The 22,897-nt window shown below is 41.1% G+C and overlaps 2 protein-coding genes across 5 annotated transcripts in view; both read right to left on the bottom strand.

The window, feature by feature from the left end:
• The window catches only part of GCH1 (GTP cyclohydrolase 1), a 38,800-nt gene extending 35,065 nt beyond the window's left edge, over positions 1–3,735 (bottom strand). Inside the window, exons 1-2 of one of the 3 annotated variants that reach the window (XM_081933913.1) lie at positions 3,608–3,726; positions 2,949–3,362 (exon numbers count right to left, since the gene is read on the bottom strand). In XM_081933913.1, the coding sequence (XP_081790039.1) occupies positions 2,949–3,300 (352 nt within the window). In that variant the 5' untranslated portion in view covers positions 3,301–3,362; positions 3,608–3,726. Of the gene's footprint in view, positions 1–2,948 lie in introns of all 3 variants that reach the window. The other 2 variants (XM_081933914.1, XM_081933912.1) reach the window with 2 other exon arrangements.
• Positions 3,736–13,415: 9,680 nt separating this feature from the next.
• The window catches only part of WDHD1 (WD repeat and HMG-box DNA binding protein 1), a 38,852-nt gene continuing 29,370 nt past the window's right edge, over positions 13,416–22,897 (bottom strand). For both annotated transcript variants that reach the window (XM_081946108.1, XM_081946109.1), the window contains exons 20-26: positions 21,583–21,704; positions 20,824–20,865; positions 18,889–18,932; positions 18,633–18,791; positions 17,030–17,160; positions 16,770–16,905; positions 13,416–14,557 (exon numbers count right to left, since the gene is read on the bottom strand). In XM_081946108.1, coding sequence (XP_081802234.1) covers positions 14,354–14,557; positions 16,770–16,905; positions 17,030–17,160; positions 18,633–18,791; positions 18,889–18,932; positions 20,824–20,865; positions 21,583–21,704 — 838 coding nt within the window. In that variant the 3' untranslated portion in view covers positions 13,416–14,353. The remainder of the gene's footprint in view (positions 14,558–16,769; positions 16,906–17,029; positions 17,161–18,632; positions 18,792–18,888; positions 18,933–20,823; positions 20,866–21,582; positions 21,705–22,897) is intronic.

Genomic DNA, 22,897 nt, shown 5'->3' on the forward strand with positions numbered 1-22,897 from the left:
AAACGTAAGTCATCCTAAATGCTGGGGGGGAAATGCAGTGCTACATAAGACACGCTATTGTAGCAGCCACTGCATATGAACTTTAAAGAAAATGGAATGGAAACCATCCTTCCAGGCCTGTTGAACTGCAACTCCCACAATTCCTGTGAACCAAATCTCAATGGCTGAATGTGATGGGGGCTGTAGTCCAGTCACCCTGGACTGCAGAATGGGGAAAGCTATCTTCACATTGTTCCTACAAGGCAAATGCTAGAAGTCTGCTACATAAAGATGCAATGGGGGAAGCTTTATCTAAATGATTTCAACCTAGTAAAGCTGCACAACTTTGCATAAACGTCTTGCTCATTTTATGTCTGCAACAGCTTCTGATCACAGGAACTGCTGGACAGAAACTGGCCACCCCATTCTTGTTCTATTGAGATGCTAATTACATGGGAGTTAAAAATACTCAGACATGCTTTTCCATGGAAAAACACCATACACCAATAATAATCAGTGGCATAAAGTCCCTGTTTGATCTAGGACAATCAATCTTGAAATGGATACATCAATTGCAATCTTTTATGTAGAGTTAATGGTATGTCCCTACTCTCCCACAAGGATTGTGAACATGACTGAGACAGAGATAACAAAGCCAACGAAAAGTCTTTGACTCTGTGATTTTCCAGCCGTTCATATCACTATGCCCTGCAATTAATCAGTGGTGAAATACTGCAGGTTGAGACATTTCCTTTAGCGTTTCTGCCTCAAAACTCTTGGTTAAGGGAGAGGGAGCCTAATCTTGTCAACCTAATAGAATAATTCAATGTTTCTGGTTCAAGGTTTCTGAACCTTGGCAACTTTAATATGTGTGGACTTCAACTCCCAGAATTCCCCAGCATACTGGCTGGGGACTTCTGGGAGTTGAAGTCTACACATCATAAAGTTGCCAAAGCTGAGAAAAACTAGAATAGATGACAGGTAGATTCCTTTTCCTAGGCCTGGATATACTGTTAACTATTAGACGGATTGAAATTTTAGCTCAGAACATAAATTTCTTGTCTTTGGTCACATAGAAAAGAGTTTGAGACCTAGTGTCTGTTCATTAAATATGTAAAGTCTTATTTGCTAAGGTAGGAGGACTTTTGTTTCATTCTCAAGAAGGCAGTTTGGTGGAGTGATTAAACTATTAGCCTAAGACCAAAGGGATGCAGATTCAGGTTGACCCTCACTCATGGAAACTCACTGGCTGGCTGAGTTGAGTAAGAATTGGCCCAACCTACCTTCATCAGGCTTCTGTTGTGCAGGAAATATAGGAATACATCAGACATTGTCCATCCCTACAGAAAAGACAGGATCTAAATCTAGAGCTAAATTTAAATCTAAGTGATGTGAGAGAAAGGGAAATAATTAGAGTACTGGTAATTGGAGATGCTAATGAATGCTTTTCTACAGCTGATATTCCTTCTGTTGTACTGGATTATGACTTCTATCATCTCACTATATTTGAAAGCATTAATGCTATTTTTGTGAAGTATCCAGTATTATGAATGCTTTGGCTATGTTCGTACTAGGCAGTAAGCTATGTTTTTGTTTAATCATGTTTAATGTTTATTAGGCAAAGCATCGTTTATTTATAGGAATGCGGTGGCTCAGTGGCTAAGACACTGAACTTGTCAATCAGAAAGGTGTGCAGTTCGGCGGTTCGAATCCCTAGTGCCGCGTAACGGATGGAGCTCCCGTTACTACAGCTTCTGCCAACCTAGCAGTTCGAAAGCATGTAAAAAATGAAAGTGGAAAAATAGGAACCACCTTTGGTGGGAAGGTAACAGTGTTCCATGCGCTTTCGGCATTTAGTCATGCCGGCCACATGACCACGGAGACATCTTTGGACAGCGGTGGCTCTTCGGCTTTGAAACAGAGATGAGCACTGCCCCCTAGAGTCAGAAACAACCAGCACATATGTGCAAGGGAAACCTTTACCGTTTACCTTTATTTATTAGATTGTTATCCTACCTTTATTACTTCATAAGTAACTCAAGGTGGCAAACATATATAATATTCCTTCCCCCTATGCAACATGCTAACCACTGAATAATGCTTTGCATATCACAGGGACTCAGATCATTCAGTACTAAGCCATAAAAAAGCAAATCACACTTTGGGCTAAGGCAAAGGTGCAGCCCAGCCCTTCAGTACTGCTCTATTGGTCAGGATTATGAAAAGCAGAGACACACGTACTATTTATGATGCAACTGAGAGAAAGGATCCTGCTGGTACTCCACCCTTGTTGTTGGTAAAGAGTTAATATTAACATCTAGTGACTACATGGGCAGGTCCACGCAGTTTTCTTGGCAAGATTTTTAAAGGGATTTGCCATGCAAAAGTCCCGATATTTCTTAATTTTCCAGTCTAGGGCTCAGAGCAAATAACCAGCCCGAAATCACTCAGCTGGCTTCTCAGAAGATGAGAACTCTTAGCTTGTCTGCCAGCTCTTAATCCACCACCTTCGAGTATCGTTTATGAAGCAACTGGGCGAAAGCCTTCTGCTGGCATGGCCCCACCTCTTTCAGCTTTGAAAAAGACTACAAAAAAGTTAACATCTAGATGGACAGGAATACTTTTACGTCTTTTACGTCACGTGATTTCACTTGGAAGGAAGCTGGGGGCACCAGCCTCCAACAAGCCTTTGTCCTCCCCAAAATTTCTGACTTCTCTCACAACCATTATCTCCCATAGGCAAAGTGTAGGCATTAGCTAGCTGCCTTGCAAGCAAAGTTGTTAAACTTCTTAACACTCTGTATACCTTAAATGTAAGCAGGGCTCCAGAAACTGTGATCATTGATTCGAACCCCACTGTAAACACCAGCTCATCCTGAGTATCTGCAATAACTGGCCTACCCCACAGGACTGCTGTGAAGATTCCCTATTTCAATGCCTTATAAAACCACGGGTCATGGGTAACCCACCTGTAATGGTCTCCTGATAGCCTTTGGTGAAGTACTGCATGGCCGTGGCCGCCCTCCAGGGCGTCTTGAGCAGCCCCTGGCGCTGCGGGTCCTCGCCCAAGGCCCGCAGGATGGTGGTGTAAGCGGCGGCCAGGCCGGGCAAGTTCATTTCGTTGTCCTCTTCGCTGCGGGTCCGCTCTTCCTTCCAGCTCTCTAAGGGATGCCCGCCAGGCGCGCTCTTCCAGCTACGGGACGGCGCTTCTCCCGAGCGACTCCGCTGAAGGGCCGGCTCCTTCTCGGCCAGCGCGTACCCATTGCAGCTGGCGGTTCGCAGGGGCTGATCCAGCGCGGCCGGCGGCTTCCTTTTCTCCATCTGGTCAAGGCGTGCGCCCAGCCCTGGAGAGCCGGTGCTGCCGGACAGATTCCCGGGCTACGCTGGAAAGGGAGCAGAGGCCAAATGCGGTCAGGAGTTGAAAGTGGGGCTCGGTCACCCACTCCCAAGAAACTATTCGAGCAATAGGGAAGGGTGAGAGAGGTTGGTGTGGGAAGGGGCGTTTCCCACGTGCGCCCAGCCTGGAGCCAAAGGAAACGTCTGGCGGCCTCACTCGCGCGGGTCCCCTGGACGACGTGGGAACTGATAAGACAAGTTTAAAAAAAAACACGTGTCTAAATGCACCGACCTCCGTGTCTGCCGCGCTGTCCGCGGCCAAAAGGCTTCCTGCCCCCTCTGACAAGCAGGGAAATGAGGAGGGAAAGACCGCCGGCGCCGCACCGAGACCCTCGCGATGCGCTCTGGCTCCTTCTTTGCAGGCGGCGCGCCTCACTTTATACATCGCCTGGTTTCGATCCCGGCCACGGCGCGCCTCTTCCATTGGGCACCTCTGCCCGTGCGTCACCCAGCCCGGCAGCCTCTCAGAGGCTCGAGCGCCGGAAGCCGCAGGCGGCGGAAAACTGGACGAGGAGCGCTTCTCTCTGTGGCGAGAACTCGCCGATGGCCGGGAGAAGGAGACGCCCAGTTCTCCCAGCCGCCGCTGCCGCCGGCCGAAGGGGGGTGGGGGTGTTGATGGCAGACGGTTGCCAGAGCTGCTTTAAATTGGCCGGGTTATAGGAAAGCGTGACCGTCGAGCACTTTCCCTTCTGGGAAAGTCCTTAAATAATTACTCAAGCCTTGGGACCGTGTTGTGATGTGACAACACTGGCCCCAACTATTTTGTGAAGAGAAGGACCAGGGGAGACATGGTAGCAGTGTTCCAATAGTTGAGGGGCTGCCACAGAGAGGAAGGGGCTTAAGCTATTTTCCAAAGCACCCGTAGGCCAGACAAGGAACAATGGATGGAATCTGAACAAGGAGAGATTCAACCTGGAAATAAGGAGAATTTTTCTGACAGTGACAACAATCAATGGAACAGAAGCTGCCTTCGGAAATTGTGGGAGCTTAGTCACTGAAAGCTTTTCAAGAAGAGATTGAACTGCCATTTGTCAGAAATGGTGTAAGGTCTCCTGCTTGGGCCGGTTGGACTAGATGACCTACCAGGTCCCTTTCAACTCTGTTAATCTGTAATTGTGTTTGTGGTTTAGTAGGGTGGGTAAATGGAAGCATTAGTTATGCCACTCATACACTGGCATAATTTTGTCTTTACTCTTTTGATTGCTGCCACAGGACACTTGAGGATTCCTTCATCCTATCTATCATTTCTTTCCTATGTGGCTGTAAATTCAGATGTCACCCATTGTATACCTATAATGTAGATTGCAAAACAGTACATATACTGGTATTATTCTATTTACTCATTTTTAGGACCTTCTGACCATTAATCCTGTTCTTAACATCTTAGCTTCTCTCTACTCAAGTGTGGAGCCAACTGCAGATTGAATGAGCATCCCTCTGTATATATAATTTTTAAATAAGTTACAACAGAAAATAACTTCATAGAACCTTCAGTTGTTCTCCCAGTTGACAAAGAGAGAGAGAGAGAGGAGATGGGGGGGAGAGAGAGAGAGAGAGAGAGGAGTGAGAGAGAGAGGACAGAGAAAGAGGGGGGAGAGGGGGGGAGAGAGAGAGAGAGAGAGAGAGAGCTTCCAAAATCTTAACATGAAAACTGCCAGGATTTGTCTAGGCAGTTGTCAGGAGTCAAAATTGAATGGGAGGGACTCAACATTTGTTTTTTTTTAAAGTGCCTTAGCCAAACCTTAACCTGGCAATTGCCACTTAATTGCAATTTTTTTGTAAGAAGTTGCAATTACACTTTCAGTTGAGGTGTCCAGTCTAATTACAGATAGAAAGAAATGCATGTGTAATGTGTACCTGAGATATACTGATTTACCTATATTAGAATAATGAACATACTTTTAAAAATTCTTTTATTTGTAAAATGGTTCTAGATAAATACTTACGCATTTATTTTTTGGGGAAAAAAAGTTCTCTCAGCTGAGGATAGTATGTCAATTACTATTCTGTTTTTATCACATACTCTTTGGCGCACCCAAATTTCATTCTGTGAGAATGCAGGTAGCCCTTGACTTATGACTGGATGCTTAGCAACCATTTGAAATTACAACATACTCCCCAAAATGGACTTACAACCTGATTCAATGTCCCAATGTCCTTTCTCCCCTCCATCATCACATGAACTGCATTTTGGGTCCTCAGGGTTCAATTTGCCTTTACAGTGACTGCAATTTGTGAAAATTTTGCAGAAAACTGGCATTTACTTCTAATTTTATTTGCTTAACGATTGCTGCAAAAAAGGTCATAAAATCAGCGTGGTCACCTGATAACCTGCTTTACGACTGTCATGACTTACGACCAAAATTGTGGGCTCAAATATGGTCATGTCAAAGACGATCTGTATATATACCTTCGCTAAAAACTTTGGAATGGAATGGAATGTGAATTCCACTTGAATGGAAATGTGATGACTCACACTAAAGTTCATTAATATAGTAAATTATAAGCCAAGCAAATCCTAATCTCTTACATCAATATTTCAACTTTAAGATGCTGGTTGAGGAATCCTGAGAATTTAAATCCACACATCTTTAAATTGCTGATGCTTGGGAACACTAACGTACATATCCTATGTCCTGTGAGGACCATTGGAAAAATACCATTGCAAATTATCATCATCATCAATCAACTTGCCTTAGACGGATGTTAGTTTCAGCTGAATGAAATCTAATAATGTTTACAACCTGTTGACATTCTTGGAACTCAACTTATTTCTCCATTGGTCATTTCAATTTTGATGGAATTTACAGACCTTTATTTCTTCTGCTTCTGAGATGACTTCACTTTTTTGCATACAGAATAACAGAGTTGGAAGTGACCTTGGATATCTACTCCAGCCTCCTGCTGGAGATCCTATATTATTCCAGACAAATGACTGTCCAATTTCTTCTTAAAATCCTCCAGTGTTTAAACAGCCACAACTTCTGAAGGCAAGCCATTCCACTGATTAATTGTTCTCACTGACGAGGAAATTTCTTTTTAATTCTTGGTTGTATTTCTCTTTGATAAATTTCAATCTGTTACTTCTTGTCTTGACCTCAGATGCTTTGTCTCCCTCTTTGTGACAGCTTCTCAAATATGTCACAAATCATGTCACCTCTAGTTCTCCTCTTTGTCCATTCTTCAGTACTGGCTTTTCACCAGTTAGTGCCAATATGGTGTATCTAAATAAATGTCTACTTTGAGAGAACAGAATGCCTTGGAGTTCAATTTGTGATGGATGCATTACTTGGTACCTGATACATTGTATCTGATCACATTAGAATTATAATCATCACATTCCTCAGAAACGATAATCACCAATTCAGATAGCTTTAAAAAGAGCAAAAAATCATAGAGAGCATAAGACAATGAATGGGAAATATTCAAAATGATACTAACTTCTATGATCAAAGGAACAAGAACAACCGCACAATTGGACTCATATCCTATTTGTGGGCTTGCCATAAATGTCTAATTGGCCATTATAGCAAATAGGAGTCATTGGATCATCTGTGGATAATAGTTTAATCTAGGGGTGTCCAAACTTGGGAACTTAAAGACTTGTGGACTTCAACTCCCAGAATTTCTGGGAGTTGAAGTCCACAAGTCTTAAAGTTCCCAAGTTTGGACACCCCTGGTTTAATCCAATGTAGAACACTTTCTGTGGCATTAGGGAGGAGGGATGGTGGGTGGGAAGGTTTAAAAAAGTTGAGTTGGTGATTATGGCTGGACGATCAATGCCCCACCACTTTTGAACGTGCATATACAAAAAGACTGAATCACACTGCCACAATCCCTATCTTGCCTTTTTTTTAAAATTTCCCCTACAAATGCCACTAAATACTTTCTCACTACTTAATTTTGAAATATTTTTTCAGTGTTATGTATATCAGAACCCCACAACTTTGATGCATGACTGGATTGTTTTTCACAGAAGCATCATACAAACTTAAAAGAAATAATGACACCTTTAAAAAAAACAACAGTAGAGGATCCTTCTCTCTTTAGCTCCTGCCCATCAATCATGGCCAGCATTATGGGCTGCCACATGGAAGAGCTGAAATTGTAGGCTGTCAAAAAGGCAGAATCAATGAAATGTCACAAATGCATATGAGTGCCCAAGGCTGGTGAGGAAATGAGTCACTAATAGAATTTAAAAAGAAAAAAAAAGAAAATAGCAGCAACTGGCCAGCTTGAGATTCAGGGAAGTTTGTAATCATTCTGCAGCTGAAGTCAATGGTGCTGCAAAGGAATAACAGCTAAGAGAGAGAAAAAGAGTAAAATAATAAGAGCTAGGAATCAAATTGTACATAGAGCTAAGAATCAGACTGTGCATAGTCAAGTTAACAGTCAGAATACCATTGGCTGGCTAAATTATTTTTGCAGGGAAGAAGCAACAGTAATAATGATAACAATGATCACAGTAACAAGCGATTTGATGTCCTACTACCAATGCTCTAAGCCAGAGAGAAACTATATATTTACCTGCTGACTGCCCTCCATCACCAACCTCCAAACTCTCCATTTAAAACTCAGTTCTGCTGCTATCATATTTTTTCCTAGGGGGGAAAAATAGCAAAGTGGACTTAAAAAAAAACATACATGACATGTTCTAGATCAGTGGTTCTCAACCTTCCCAATGCTGCGACCCTTTAATACTGTTCCTCATGTTGTGGTGACCCACAACCATAAAATTGGTGTCTCGGTTCTTAAGACCATCGAAAGTATGTGTTTTCCAATGGTCTTAGGCGGCCCCTGTGAAAGGGCCGTTCGACCAACAGGTTGAGAACCGCTGTTCTAGATGTAAGGGGAAGGATAGCAGAGATAGTACTCCTCGACTTAACAATTAGGCCCAAAATTTCCATTATTCAGCAAGACAATTGTTAATTGAGTTTTGCCCCCTTTGCTTACCTTTCTTGCCACAGTTGTTAAGTGAATCACTGCAGTTGTTAAGCTAGTTACATGGTTGTTAAGTGAATCTGACTTCCCCATTGACTTTGCTGGTCAGAAGGTAGCAAAAGGTGATCACGTGACTCCGGGACACCTCAACCTAACCAATCAATCATAATATTGCCTGTCTCATTCTCCAATCCATGAATGATGAGTCAGGCTGAAATCCCCTTCAGCTGCATTGCTATTAAAGTACTGCTCCTTCTCCTTAATCTCACACTATACTAAAATAGCTTCAAGACTGGTAAACCTCGTCAGCTGGAGAAGTCAAGTGACTGAAAATGACTACAAATTGGACGCAGGGGTGGGATTCTACTGGTTCAGACCGGTTCTGGTGAACCAGTAGCTCCAAACGTCAGCTGGGAGCAAACCAGTTCGCTCCCACGAGTAAGTGGGCCAGCCAGCCCGCCTCTGTGTTTTACCTTATCTTCTCAGCTGAGTCACGCGGCAGAGTGGATTGCTGCGCCTCAGCAGTTTTCCTTCCCAAGCAGCAATCCAGAAGGTAGGTCTTCTCTATACTGCACGCGCTCAGAGAACCAGTTGTTAAACCAGTAGGATCCCACCCCTGAAGAGGAGGCAATAGAAGCAGATTAGGAAATGTCAATGTGGACAACAATTTTCATGCCAGTAGAATTTTCTACTAACTCAGGGGTGTCAGGATGTCCCACATGAATATGTGAACTACGAAGCTTTTAGCCAGAGATTCAAAGGCACATCTCTGATAAGCAACTTCTAATGCAGATACTAGGGAAGTCCTTAATCATGAAGAAAAGCAGCCACTTTGAATTCTGGAATTTAAGGCCTGCATAGAGCAGTCCCCAAGTTAAAAGTCTGCATTACTTTCATCTGCCTTCCTGTCATGAGAGATTGACAGGTTCATTTGTCAGTGGGAGAAGGGGTTGTGACCTGGGCATTGTTATTGTAAGGGACTAGTCTGTTCTCTAGTCCTTTGCTTCTAACCTTGCCAGCACTTGCCCAATAATGGGAAAGTCAATAAGAACTGCAGCTAGATTTCCTCTGAGAAGTATACGTATAGGATTCTAAATAATCTCATTTTTAAAATTAAGCATGTTCTCTCTCCGTCCTCCTCTCACAATGCAGAGAAAGAATGTTCTACAGCAGGAACTGTTGTAGAAATAATTAAAATTGTCCTCGCCCATGATTCTTGTTAGTGATAACATACAATAGCAAAACCCAGCCTGTTCTTCAAAGTTAAAAGGTGTTTGATTACTTTTGCCCTTTTTCTTTCCATCTTCCCCAAATCAAAACTGACTTCTCTCAGCTGTTTTCCCGTTTTCCTAATTGCATTTTCTGTAGTCACAGCTAGTAAGTATGCTAGCTAAAATTTAGAAACAAATTTGGTAGGGGGCCTTAGTAAATTTCCCACCGAAATATCAGTACCTTTATGACTAATTCAGTAAATCTGCAGCATTTATTATTCCCAGGTCATTTACTGAGGTATGGGTTCGGTAAGAATTTTGATATCAATCCTAGATATGTATTTAATTCATTTGTTTCTTAGTTTTTTATCCTACATTTATTGTTTTGTAAGTCAGTCAAGGCAGCAAATATACTTAACACTTCTTTGTTCACGTATTTTCCTCACAATAACAACCCTATGAGGTGGATTGGGCTGGCCCCAAATCTCCCAGCAGACTTTCATGCCTCTGGAAATCATAATCTCCTGGTTTCTAGGCCAGCATCTTAACCACCATATCAACCCAGTGTACTACACTACACCACACTTTTCCTTTTAACTGTTATTTCAAATTGTGAGTTTGACTGCATTATACATTTCTTTATTGATTTATGGGAAACTTGGCATGTTGTGATGTAATAAGATTTTTGACCTTGGGCTGCTTTAAGGTCAAATATTGCTGAACCTTGTTTAATCAATAAACAGAAGGCTCCAGTCCCCAAATATTGAACTTCTCCAAACATTGAGCTTTGCTTTATTTTGAACTTTCCCTCTCCCCCCCCCCCCCTGGAATGGGGAGGGCTACAACTGCTTCTAGCATTCTCAGCCAGCATTGGTCAATAATACCTTTCTCCATGGCCAAATTTCTCCTATAATGTTTATCCAAGGCAAAGGTCATTATCTATTGTTAAAGACTTTTGTTTCTAGATCCAGTGTATCTTATTGCTTCAAGGAAGGAAAATTCCTGATGATCAAATGCTATTCAGAGGGCTGTTGAATTACTAATATCTATTGGTTAAATATAGTCAGTTATAAAAATAGAACATCAATAACCAAATCCAAATTAAACATATATTCTTAAATCCCTCCCCTTAAATGTTGACATCTTACAGGGCCTAGGAAGGGTGTCTTCTATCCCATGGAACTCCCTTTTCTTTGGATTCATCTGGAAAAATAATGATTGTATACTAACAGATGCAAAATATTTATATAGTTTTAATTAAGATCAGAATTTCACTCCCAAAATTAAGACCAGAATTCCACTCCCAACTGAATATTTCAGTTGGCTATAAAATGTTTATATTTGTATAACAAAGTATTCAGCTGCAATCATCCCTGTAACTTTTACATTATCGACGTGAGATATTTTATACCGAGAACTTGCAGCAGGCACAATAGTGGCCTTAAGCGAGTCATTTACAGTGCAGGGGAAATTGGAACTTAACATTTCTGGCATCTGGCAACAGAATCTGTTCAGTTTCACTAAACTGTCAAAGGAGTCCTGCTTTTTTTCAAACAACCGTCTTCTGAAAATTCCTCTGAATAAAGAAAAAAAAAGGAAAGAAATATATATATAAAAAGAAAGGCCTGCTTTGCAATTTATGGATCAATGCAGCTGTGTTCATGCATTTCCCTATTTGTTTATATTTGGACATATTATTTTGGTATTGATGAAGTGATTTATACTTCAATACAGTTTATAACAAATGCCTAGATTACTTCAGTCCAGCTGAAATTGCTGTTAGATATTATCGATTAGGTGAAAGTGATGTTCCATAAGATTGGAGCCTTTCAGCATTAAAAAATATGAGACTAAGGTGTTAAGTCAGGAAGAAAAAGGATGTTAATTTCCATCCTACCTTTAAAGCCTATCTAGATTGGCAGAATTACCAATTAAGGCTCAGACAGAAATCCATATTCCCACATGCTAAAGGTAATACCATACACCAGTGTGATATAGTGGTTTAGATGTTGGCCTAGAAACCAGAAGACTGTCAATTCTAGTTTTTCCTTAGGCACGAAAACTGGCTGGGTGACACTGGGCCAACCACCAGAAAAATGTGAGTTCTAGTCCTCCCTCAGGCATAAAAGCTAGCTGGCTGGGTGACTTTGGGCCAGTCACTCTCTCAGCCTAAGCCACTTCAAAGAGTTGTTTTTTGTGGGGGGAAAGGAGAATATGTATATTCATGACCTTGAGTTACTTATAAAGTAACAAAAGGCAGGATAATATAATAATAAATAAATCTTTTACATATATGCTACTCATTATTCATTTGCCCTAATATGCATCTCCCGTTTTGATGATGCAAAGAATAAACAGAATATTCCCAAACTACTTCTTAAAAGGAACTCATAAAGCTATATTGGTTGCGGTTCATGTGTCAGTTGAAAACTGCCTTCTGTTGAGTTGAAGCACGGATTAATACATGTACTCCACCTTGACTTGGCTGTGGCTGTCCAATACTTAAGGGAATCTTTCCAGTTCCTGCTTGAAAAATCCAAAAATGCTTTTTTCATACATACGTTGCTGAACTCTTTTACTGCAGGCTATTTGCTCTGTATTTCTATTTGGTTAAATTCAAGCCTTCCCAATTAGCTTTATTTAAAAGATGTATATGTCCGCCTAATCTTAAGAAGCCCTGGGAAGTTTACAACCATATAACCAATAAATAAAACAAAGAAATAAGCAAAAACCTTGTGCCATAATTGTGATTCATATGAAACTATTGATTTGAGAGCATTGCACATTCACAGGTGGCATTTTCACTCTTTCGAGCACACGCACTGCTAAATTCCCATGTTTTCCACTCTGTGCAGCCCATCTGATGTTTTTTCCAGTCAGTTCTAGCATAGCTGAAATTATAAAAATGGATGCTCTACAGGCTTGTTGACCGATTATTTCCACATTGATAAACGTTTTTGCCTCATTCTGTCTTCTGTTGCTTGAACTTGTAGATTTCACAATCTTATTTATATAAGGTTTAGATGGCCCAAACCTTAAGCAACTCTGAGATTCACAATCTTGTCATTAAATCCCATGTTAACCCTTCGTCAGTTTCTATACCTATTCATATTTCCTTTTTTAAAACTTGCCAAGGATGAGGGTTGTTATGTGTTTAAGTAGTGAGTAAGTACTGGAATCTTGCCTCAGCCCAGTCACTGAACTGTTTTTATACTATTCTTTGGGTCAGGTGGAGGGACCACCTGGCATTCTCAGCGTTCTCAGGTGGCTAGAAGTAAAGACAATTATATGACTGGTTTAAAAGGTTTTAGAGGAATTTTGAGATTTCAAAGTTTTTGCAACTGTTTTCTTAGTGAGAGAAGGGATACCACTTGAGCACTTTTTCAGTGACAATTATTCTGGGAAAAAATGACTATCTTGTTCCTGACCTCAAAAATGACAATGGTACAATTACTTCTAGCAATGTAGGAAAAAGAAATAAATTACATAAGCTAGCACCTTAGTTCTCTGGAGCAGTCGCAATGCAAGTAGTCCTTGTTCACCAACTGGCTTAATGACCATTTGAAGTTGGAACAGTATAAAAAAAATTGCACCCAATCCCTCACATTTATGAGTCAGGGTCCCTGTTGCATGGTTGCCATTTGGACACTTCACAATTTGCACACATTTACAACCGGCAGTGTCCCACAGACACGTGACTGCCATTTTTGTTCTTCCCAACTGGCTTGTGACAAGCAGAGTTAATGAAGAATATAGAAATAAAGTCATAACTTGTCGTCATGGGATGTTTTTCTTAATGACTGCGCTCACCTACCTAACAACTAAATGGAAAGTGATATTTTAAGTCCATTGCAGCCACTGCACTTATTGAAAAGTGATTTTCAACAAAAAAAGGTTCTTGCTTTATTTAAAATCACCAGTAACATAAAAATAAAACATTATAAGATGTGGAGAACAATGGCATAATAGTCTGAGCCTGGGATTTTTCAGTTTACTACACAGAATTAAAGGATACCTTTTAATGCCCAGGGATTAGGATCCTCCCCCAAACTGGGCTTTGATTTAGCTTCTAGAAAACAATGTTGATTGGGAGTGAAATATGAATAAGGCAGATATCAGTCTGGCGGGAGTCTGAACCAAGGTAACTAAAATCCATTCTTTATGGATTTTTCAAGAATGGAAGTTGAATGACACAAACCACTGGTGGTTTTAACTTGAATGGCAAGGAAATAATGAGCTGGCTCCATTATTAAGTTCAGCTGACAACGAGGCAGAAAAAATATCAATCCTTGTTGTATGCTGGGCATGGAGAAAAGAAATTGGAATTGGAAGTTAGGATGCATTTCAACTCCTGAGTCACAGGTCTCCTTCTCTCCGTAGTCCATTCTGCCTTCTCTTGCTTTAGTATCCAATAAAGCACTACCCACGTGTGGTGTCTGAAGGAGCAATTTAGAGAATACCTGGCTTTAGATCACAAACATACATCAGTTGGAACCCATTCTACAATCACAACGGTAACACCTTGAGACCTATAAAGGCAAATTAGGTTACTAACTATCCTACACAATGTAGATAAGCTACAACTTCAGCCATACAGCCATCAGGGATGTGCTTGCACAGGAACAGAATGTTTCAACTTGCTCGAGTATTGCTGAGCCTCCATTCCTAAATCCATGTATTCTGCATATCTTCACAGCCATGTTTCCACAAATGTCCTTTTCTTGAATGTTCAAAACAGAAGCACATTTCCTTAGGGGAACAGTCTTCATCCATATGTTGGAAAAGTTTTAATATTACAGGCTAATGTCAGCAAGTAAAGTATTTGTTTAACTCCGCTTATATGCAAACGCTGACAGTTTTGCAAAGGTAGACTGGTCAAATCCTTTAGATTTTTTAGCAGAGCCCACATCCTCTTCTGAGTTTTGCTCTTGGCCTTCTTGCTCTTTATTGTTAGCGTCCTCTGGGCGCTTTCGCTTTTTCCCTTCAGATGGATCACTGGTTTCTCTACCTTTCGCTTTCTCCGTCCAAGCCTTATGTTAATAGAAACAAAAACAGAACAGAACAGTAAAACTTCTACAATCACTATTAAATTATAATATTGTCATTAATTAATGTAGTTTCCCCATAAATATTAAGCTCCTATATACACTATATTGCCAAAAGTATTTGCTCACCTGCCTTTACTTGCATATGAACTTACTGTAAGTGACATCCCATTCCTAATCCATAGGGTCCAATATGACGTCGGTCCACCCTTTGCAGCTATAACAGCTTCAACTCTTCTGGGAATGCTGTCCACAAGGTTTAGGAGTGTGTTTATGGGAATTTTTGACCATTCTTCCAGGAGCGCATTTGTGAGATCACACACTGATGTTGGACGGGTTTACGTGGCCTACCACTTCGTGGCTGAGTTGCTGTCGTTCCCAAACACTTCCATGTTTTTATAACACAGCTGACAGTTGACTGTGTAATATTTAGGAGGGAGGAAATTTCACGACTGGATTTGTTGCACAGGTGGCATCCTATCACAGTTCCACGCTGGAATTCACTGAGCTCCTGAGAGCGACCCATTCTTTCACAAATGTGTGTAAAAACAGTCTGCATGCCTAGGTACTTGATTTTATACACCTGTGGCCATGGAAGTGATTGGAACACCTGATTCTGATTATTTGGATGGGTGAGCGAATACTTTTGGCAATATAGTGTATGTGCATAGTGGTGACTATAATTTTGAAGGTCCTTCGTGGATCACTGCCTTGTTGTGGCAAAGGGGCATGAGCAGCTCAAAGAAGTTATGAGCTAAGCTGTGCACTGGGCCACCCAAGATAGACAAGTCAGAGTGGAGACGTCTGACAAAATGTGGTCCATTGGCAAACTATTTTCAGTATCCTTGCCAAGAAAACCCCATGGATAGTATCAGAAGGCTAGTGGAAGACAGGATAGCCAGGCGTGTTATGGTCCATAAGATCGCAAAGAGTCAGAGATGACTTCGTGATTGAACAAAAATAATAATAATTTTGAAGACGCTAGCAATGGAACTACACTGGAATTTGTCAGTTTTGAATCTTTACAAGGGTGACAAAGTTATAATTTCTCAGAAATCAATTATAGAAAGAATAAGACCATGCGGCTGAATGATCTGGCACTAAACAATGGCACAAGACGGCCTTGCACATTTTCATTGCAACATGTTCAAGTACTTCAGCTGAGTGTGATTTCAAAGTTAGTACTAAAGTAGTGTCCTGTTTCCCTGAAAATAAGACCCAACTGGAAAATAAGCCCTAGCATGATTTTTCAGGATGCTTGTAATATAATCCCTTCCCTAAAAATAAGCTCCAGTTAAGATTGTCAGGCAGACAGACGCATTTAGTACCATATTTCCCCCAAAATAAGACCCAACTGGAAAATAAGCCCTAATGTGTCTTTTGGAGGAAAAATTAATATAAGACCTAGCCTTATTTTCAGGGAAACGTGGGTGTTAGAAATAATCAGATTCAATCTTCATTCAGCCATAAATCTCAATGAATTATTTTGGCCAATCACTTCTTTGCTGAATTTCTACGTAGGATCATTGCATTATTGCAATGGGCAAGAAGAAGAAAATTATTGGAGAAGAGGCAAGATAATGTATGAAATGGATTATTAGTCAAACATGCATCCAGAGGAGGAACTCCACACATTATCTCTGCAAAAAAAGAAAAGAAAAAAAAGGACTACATTCTACTTCTTGCTTTTTACCTGCAAAATTGGGTGACTTCCAGAAAAGTGAAACAAAGAATTCATGCAGTCTTCAACTTACAACCACAATTGGGACCAGAATTTCTGTTGATAAGCAAGGCAATAAATACGTCGTGCCTGATTTTATGATATATTTTTTTGGCCACAATTGCTAAGCCAATCACTGCAGTTTTCAAATGAAGCATTCAGTCATTAAGTGAATCTGACTTCCTCACTGACTTTGCTTGTTGGAAGCTGGCTGGGAAAGTCGCAAAGAGCAATCGTGTGAACCCGGGATCATGCAACTGTCATAAATCCATGCTAGCTGCCAACATCCAAATTCTGAACATGTGTCTGTGGGGATGCTACAACAGTTGTTAAGTGTGAGGAGCAGTCATAAGTCACTTCTTCCAGTGATGTCGTAACTTTGAACAATTGTTAAATGAATGGTTGTAAGTTGAGGACTACCTGTACGTTTTTATATGGTAAGCAAAGGCATAATCCTCCAAAAGAAGATCCCATTACCATCCTTTCCTCAGCAGATAGACCTCTGTATCGGGCCATGCCTTCTTTTATTATTTCTGTTTCTTCAAAATGAGGATTATCTGATAAGATACTGCTTCTGTTCTCTTCTAGCCACACCTGGAACCCAGTCTTTGGCCTAAATATGGTACAAGCGAGAACAAGATTTTGAAATAAAACCTTTATGCTACCTGTGAACGCTTTTATTCCCAAAAGGCAGAGTCATCTCACAATAGCAACGTGAGACTCTCTGGCACACTGACCTTTTGTTATCTTTGTTCTCAGTCACAGTTTGAAGTTCAGATGGTACAGTGTCATTTTTGTCCTCTCTATCTTCTCTGGCTTTCTTTTCAGTAGTAAGGGCTCGGGGTTGGAAAAATGCACTTGCTGCAGGCTGAGCAAATATATATATATATATTTCAGTAATTCATTGCAAATGGCTGCTTTATGTATCACATTTCATACTTAGAGAAGCCCTAATTTTGGTAAGCATCCACTTAACTCCCAAGGGAAAATATTTTTGCAGTAATTTTTTACTCAATAGTTTTGGAAGCAGTAATATTAATTACAATGGCAGGAGATAGTGAGATAAAGAAATACATAAAGATTTAAGCAGTGCAACGAACTATGATTTAAATGGAAAGTAAGCATGTTAACTGAATTCTAATTTAATTTAAAATAAAGCAAATGTAATTTTTGCTCTGGGTCCACCCATTTTCTTAATTGCCAACTGTTTAGAGTGCAGCTTCTGTAAAGTCTCTAGGACTAGAATAGATGAGGTCTATTTCTCAATAGACTTCAGATGAGAAATGTAGTAGTTTTAGCTGTTGTGTACCACCTTTATTATTTTTACATATAACTCAAGGTGGCAAACACATCCAACACACCTTCCTCTTCCTATTGTTCCCACAACAACCCTGTGAGGTGGATCGGGCTGAGAGAATGACTGGCCCAAAGTCACCCAGTTGGCTTTCATGACTATGGTGGGACAAGAATTCAGTCTCTCACTTTCTAGCCTGGTGCCCCCCCTACCCCCATTAGACCAAACGGGCTCTAGTAAATATAAGCAGTATATAAGCAGTAGTTGAAAAGCAAAAAATGTATGCTATTCAGAGTGCTTGCATCAGTGGTGAGTTCCAGATCCTGTCGCAACCGGTACGCTGTGATGGGGCTGGGCATCCACCTCGGGTACGGGCGCTGCGCATGCATGTACCCCCACTGCCCTGCGACGCTCCAGCTGCTCCGCGGAGATCGCGCAGGCGCCATACGCTGTGCATGAGTGCGCAAATGGACCGGTTGGCTTAAAAGCAGGTAAGGAACGCGGGCAGGTGGGTGGGCACACCAAAACACTGTTCCGGTACGGTGGCCGCAGCTCCCAGAACCTACCACTGGTTTGCATATACTTAGAATAATCCTGGGGACTGGGGCTGCGGATGGGGGTGATGATCAGGATGAACGAGCCCCAACCCCATTAAATGCCCCAAGTTAAATTATTAAACATCATGTCTGGGCCATTTCCAGCTGTACTATTTCACTCTCTTGACCACCTTTCTTATTCAGCCACTGCATGACAGGAAAAGAAAGGGGGGGGGGAAGAAACACCTTGGCCATCTTATAAACATTTCCTGAGTGGCCATCAAGAGGAAATTTCCTTTTACTACTTAAATACTACGACCATCTATTTTCAACTTGATAGAGAAACGAAAAGAGAGACCTCCATTTGATACCAGCCCCACCTTTTCCAATCTTTTTTCCTGCCAATCAGTCTTTCTGTTTTCATTACATTCCTAAGACCTGCTACACCCGATAACAATAACTTTGCCAAGCTCTGTTTCTACAAAATAAGATAAAGGTCCAGTCCATCACCTGCTTTGACTTGGGTTTGGGAATCAATGGCTTGATGATTTGACTCTTCTTATTTGGAGCTCCTTGACCATTCACTGTGGGATTTTTCTTAGGCAGCCTCGTCAGATTGTCCAGAATATTGGGCGAATGAACAAATGCATCTTTTTGGCTACTTGATACCTACAGCAGCAAGAGATTGAAGAACTCATTTTTCCCCTGCAGGACTTCAACAATATCTTACTTAAAAGTAAAGTAAATTAAAGCCATCCGTTCTCACCTTAAAAGGATTTACTCGTATTGAGTTGCTAGATGCAGGGACAGCTTTCATTAACAAACAAACAAACAAACAAAAAGGAGGGGGGAACAAGAGAAAAAGATTATCAGTGCAAATCTTCCCAAACACTTAATATACTGCCTGCATATTAAGAAATTATACTGAACAATTTTTATTTTATAAGAATTAAGCAGGGCTGTTCATATAGCCCTGCCTCTAATCCTTAAGGCACGAACAGAAACTTGTCTCTAGATGTGAATTTAGCATTCTGACATTTTCAGCTTAAGAAAAGATATTTCCAGATAAAATCTAGCATTGGTTCTTCAGTCTCCCTTCACAATTGCTGCTACTCCAGTGGATCGTGGTGCTCCAGTCCTTCCCATGATTCCCATGGAATCAAAGTGCTTCCTTTTGAACGGTAGTTGAGTTGGAGTCCATGGACGCTCCCAAGTGAGTTGATATCATATCCGCATACGGAAGGTGTTTTGAGTTATGCCCAGGCATTAACATTTATGCTTTATGATTTTTATTTTATTTTTATTTCCCCCCCCCTTTTTTAATTGTGTTGTAAATCTTGATACATTATTTCATGTCAAATGATATAATTACAATTGTTTTTTACATTCTGTTAATTAAATAACTTGAAAATTGGAAATTAAAGGGGAAAAGTAGATATATAAATATAAGCTAAGATTTAAGCTATCAATGTTATGAGCATTAACATTATTTGGCTTTTTCATTTAAATATATTGGAAAGGAAAAAATTAAAAAATGAACACACTGTGACTTGCATTAAGCTATTTATTAGTGGTAGTGCTTGATTTACAACCATTCATTCATTTGAAGCTATAGCACTGAAGAAAATGACTTACAACTGTTTTTTTACATCGATGACTACTGCAGCATCCCCATGGTCACATGATCAAAATCTGAGCACTTTGCAACTTGCAGGTATTCGTGAGTTACGCTGTTCCCAGGGTCATGTGATCACTGCTTGCAATCTTCCCAGATAGCTTCTGACAAGCAAAGTCAGTGGGGAAAGCCAGAGTTGCTTAACGACCACATGATTCACTTAACAACTGTAATGATTTGCTTAACAACTGTGGCAAAAAGGTGGTAAAATGAGGTGCAATTCGGTTAATAACTGCCTTGCTTAACAATGGAAATGTTGGGCTCAATTATGGTCGTAAGTCAAGGACTACCTATAAAGGTTTTGGTCTTAACCTGAATTATTTAATATGTCTCTGTTGCCCTGGTGTTTGTGTGTGTGTGTGTGTGTGTGTGTGTGTGTGTGTGTGTGTGTGAGAGAGAGAGAGAGAGAGAGAGAATATGTGATACACACAACAGACAATAAAAGGAAAAAGTGAGTAAAGAACTTTTAAAAAAAGAATTATGACTTTTTCCTTTTTATACAATCTGCTGATTTGTAATATTTGTACAATTTACGTTACTTTTTGTATCACTAAATACTATGGTCTCTCAGCAATTTACATAACCTTATTACAATGTTGCAAGGAAAAACCTGGTTCTAATGAGGGGCATAAGATTATGCTAAAAGTCACCAAACTAGCATTCTTTTGCATGATAAAAAGTGTTCTGGATAAAAAAAAAAGTCCCTGGGAAAGGGCAGCCCTTGATTTGTGAAACTGAACTGATGCATCACAGTCCAACGGTAAACTATACAACAGCAACATTGGAAGTAATAGAGCTCTCTATTAATCAGGCAGCAAGATTTCAATGGAGGAACTATTGAAGAAAAATGTGAACGATGCATAAATGTTTCCAACTTATTTCATCAGCTTAAAAGATGTTCATGAGAAGAAAAGCATTTAACAAATTGTGTAGGAGTATGGTTGCATAGCTGAAATCTAATATTTGGACAAATGTTTAACAATTAAGGGGTTTTTCCTTGCTTAAAATAAATTCAGTTTGACTCACCAGACTTCAAAGCAGATGCATTTCCATGCAGCGTGGGAGAGCCTTCAGAAGAATTAAAGTAGAGGAAATATTAATATTCCAGTGGAAATACTTAAAACATTCTGCAGTTTAATGGAGTATGACTATTTGTGGTAAATATTGAAACAGAAAGGATGTACAATAGGGCTGCAAATGCATTAGCACAGGGGTGTCCAAACTTGGCAACTTTAAGACTTGTGGACTTCAACTCCCAGAATTCCCCAGCCAGCTCTGCTGGCTGGGGAATTCTGGGAGTTGAAGTCCACAAGTCTTAAAGTTGCCAAGTTTGGACACCCCTGCATTAGCACTTTTGAACTTCTCACTCCACTCTTACCCATTCCTCCTCTTCCTCCTCCTCCTAGCATTTTTACCGCAGGTGCAGGGTCCACTTTTTGGGTCAACAAGCGCCATTTTGTGTGATCAAACACAGCATCCAGATCCAACTGGGCATTTTTCATGTCTGCATTTATTGTATCTTGATTCAGCCTTCCATGTGAGGGCTTCCCTACTCCCCATAACTAGTCATAAACATTTTCACTCTCCTCTTCCAGTGTCCTCACTGTGCTTCCTAAGGGACCCTCCTTTAGCTTGGAAGTCTGAGAAGCTCCCAACTTCTCACAAATTGCCCATCTCTGTTCCATGGGGTGATCCTTCTCTCAAGGGACTACCCGGTATTTAGAGTCTGAATGTATAACCATGAAGCCTTCTGCTTTAATATTCATGGATGAATGCTAAGCTTACTAGATTTCGCCTCATGAAGGACATTCACATTTTCCTCATCCTCGTCGTGGGTCTCCTTAGTTTGCTGGCGTTGAATGTTCTTTTCTCGAGCATCACTCCATTCGGTGGGGCTGTTACTGTATCTGCATAGAGATAAACCAAGTCAGCCAATGACTTCTATTCCTTTGCTTAAACTATCAAGAAAAGGGCAATTGCCAAACATCCCCTACAACAGGGATGGCTAACCTTTTTCTCCTCACGTGCCGAAATCGCATGCATGTGCACAACAGCATGCATGCCCACACCTATGATGCAATGCGTCCCACTCCCCTGTGCATGTGCGCACCACCCCCCGCCCCTGCCCTCTGTGCATGCACGTGACCCCCCGTGCCCCGTTTTGAAGGCCTCCCTGAAGCCTCCTAGAACCAAAAATGGGGCGAGGGGGGGTGTCGTACCCCCAACACTCCCCCACCCACGCATGCACAACCACCTCCCCCCCGTGCATGCGCACGTGTCTCCTGCATGCACGGCAGAGACCTAAAAATCAGCTGGCCGGCGGGACGTGTGCCACATGCGCGGGGGAGCTGAGCTGGGCAAGGTCTTGTGTGCCTGCAGAGAGAGCTCCGCGTGCCATAGGTTCGCTATTATACAGACTATCCTGGTCCTCATGGAATCAATTACTAAGTCATTCCCAATAAAATAATTAGTACTTTTTTACTTTTCGGCAAACTGAAAATGTGATCATCTGTGAAGAGTCACTTCATTACAGGCTACTGTACTTTGTTTCCTTCAATGGCAATAACCACAGTGGGTTTGTCCAGAGCCTTCCTCCTTTCTTAATTTCATCTGTCCCTTTCTCCCATTCTGCTTACAAAGTTTCCTCTTTCCATTTGCCTACAGGCCTTTTAAAGGGCTGGATTGCTGATTTCCCCCATTCTGTCTCCAGCGCAGTTGCACGAGGGCATTGCCTTGGGTTGAAAGTACGCTACTGAATCCAGGTCTTGGGTTTTTGATATTATACAGGAAGTTCTCAACTTATTTATTTATTTATTTATTTATTTATTTATTTATTTGATTTCTAGACCGCCCCCTCTCCCCGAAGGGACTCGGGGCGGTGTACAGGTACCAAATTAAAAACCCTACAGATAACAATAAATATAATTAAAACCGGATTAAACTTTAAACCCCTGTACAAATTTATAAAAATTAAAAACTTAGCTTTAAGACCAACCCGTAAAATTTAAAAATACAGACTGAGGTGGGAGAGCTGGGGTTAAGCCAAGCCGGCTAGATTAAACAGGTGGGTTTTGAGCTTCTTGCGGAAGGAGCGGAGGTC

Source organism: Natrix helvetica, assembly GCF_964273705.1.
Source record: "Natrix helvetica genome assembly, chromosome: 1".
Taxonomy (NCBI): Eukaryota; Metazoa; Chordata; class Lepidosauria; order Squamata; family Natricidae; genus Natrix; species Natrix helvetica.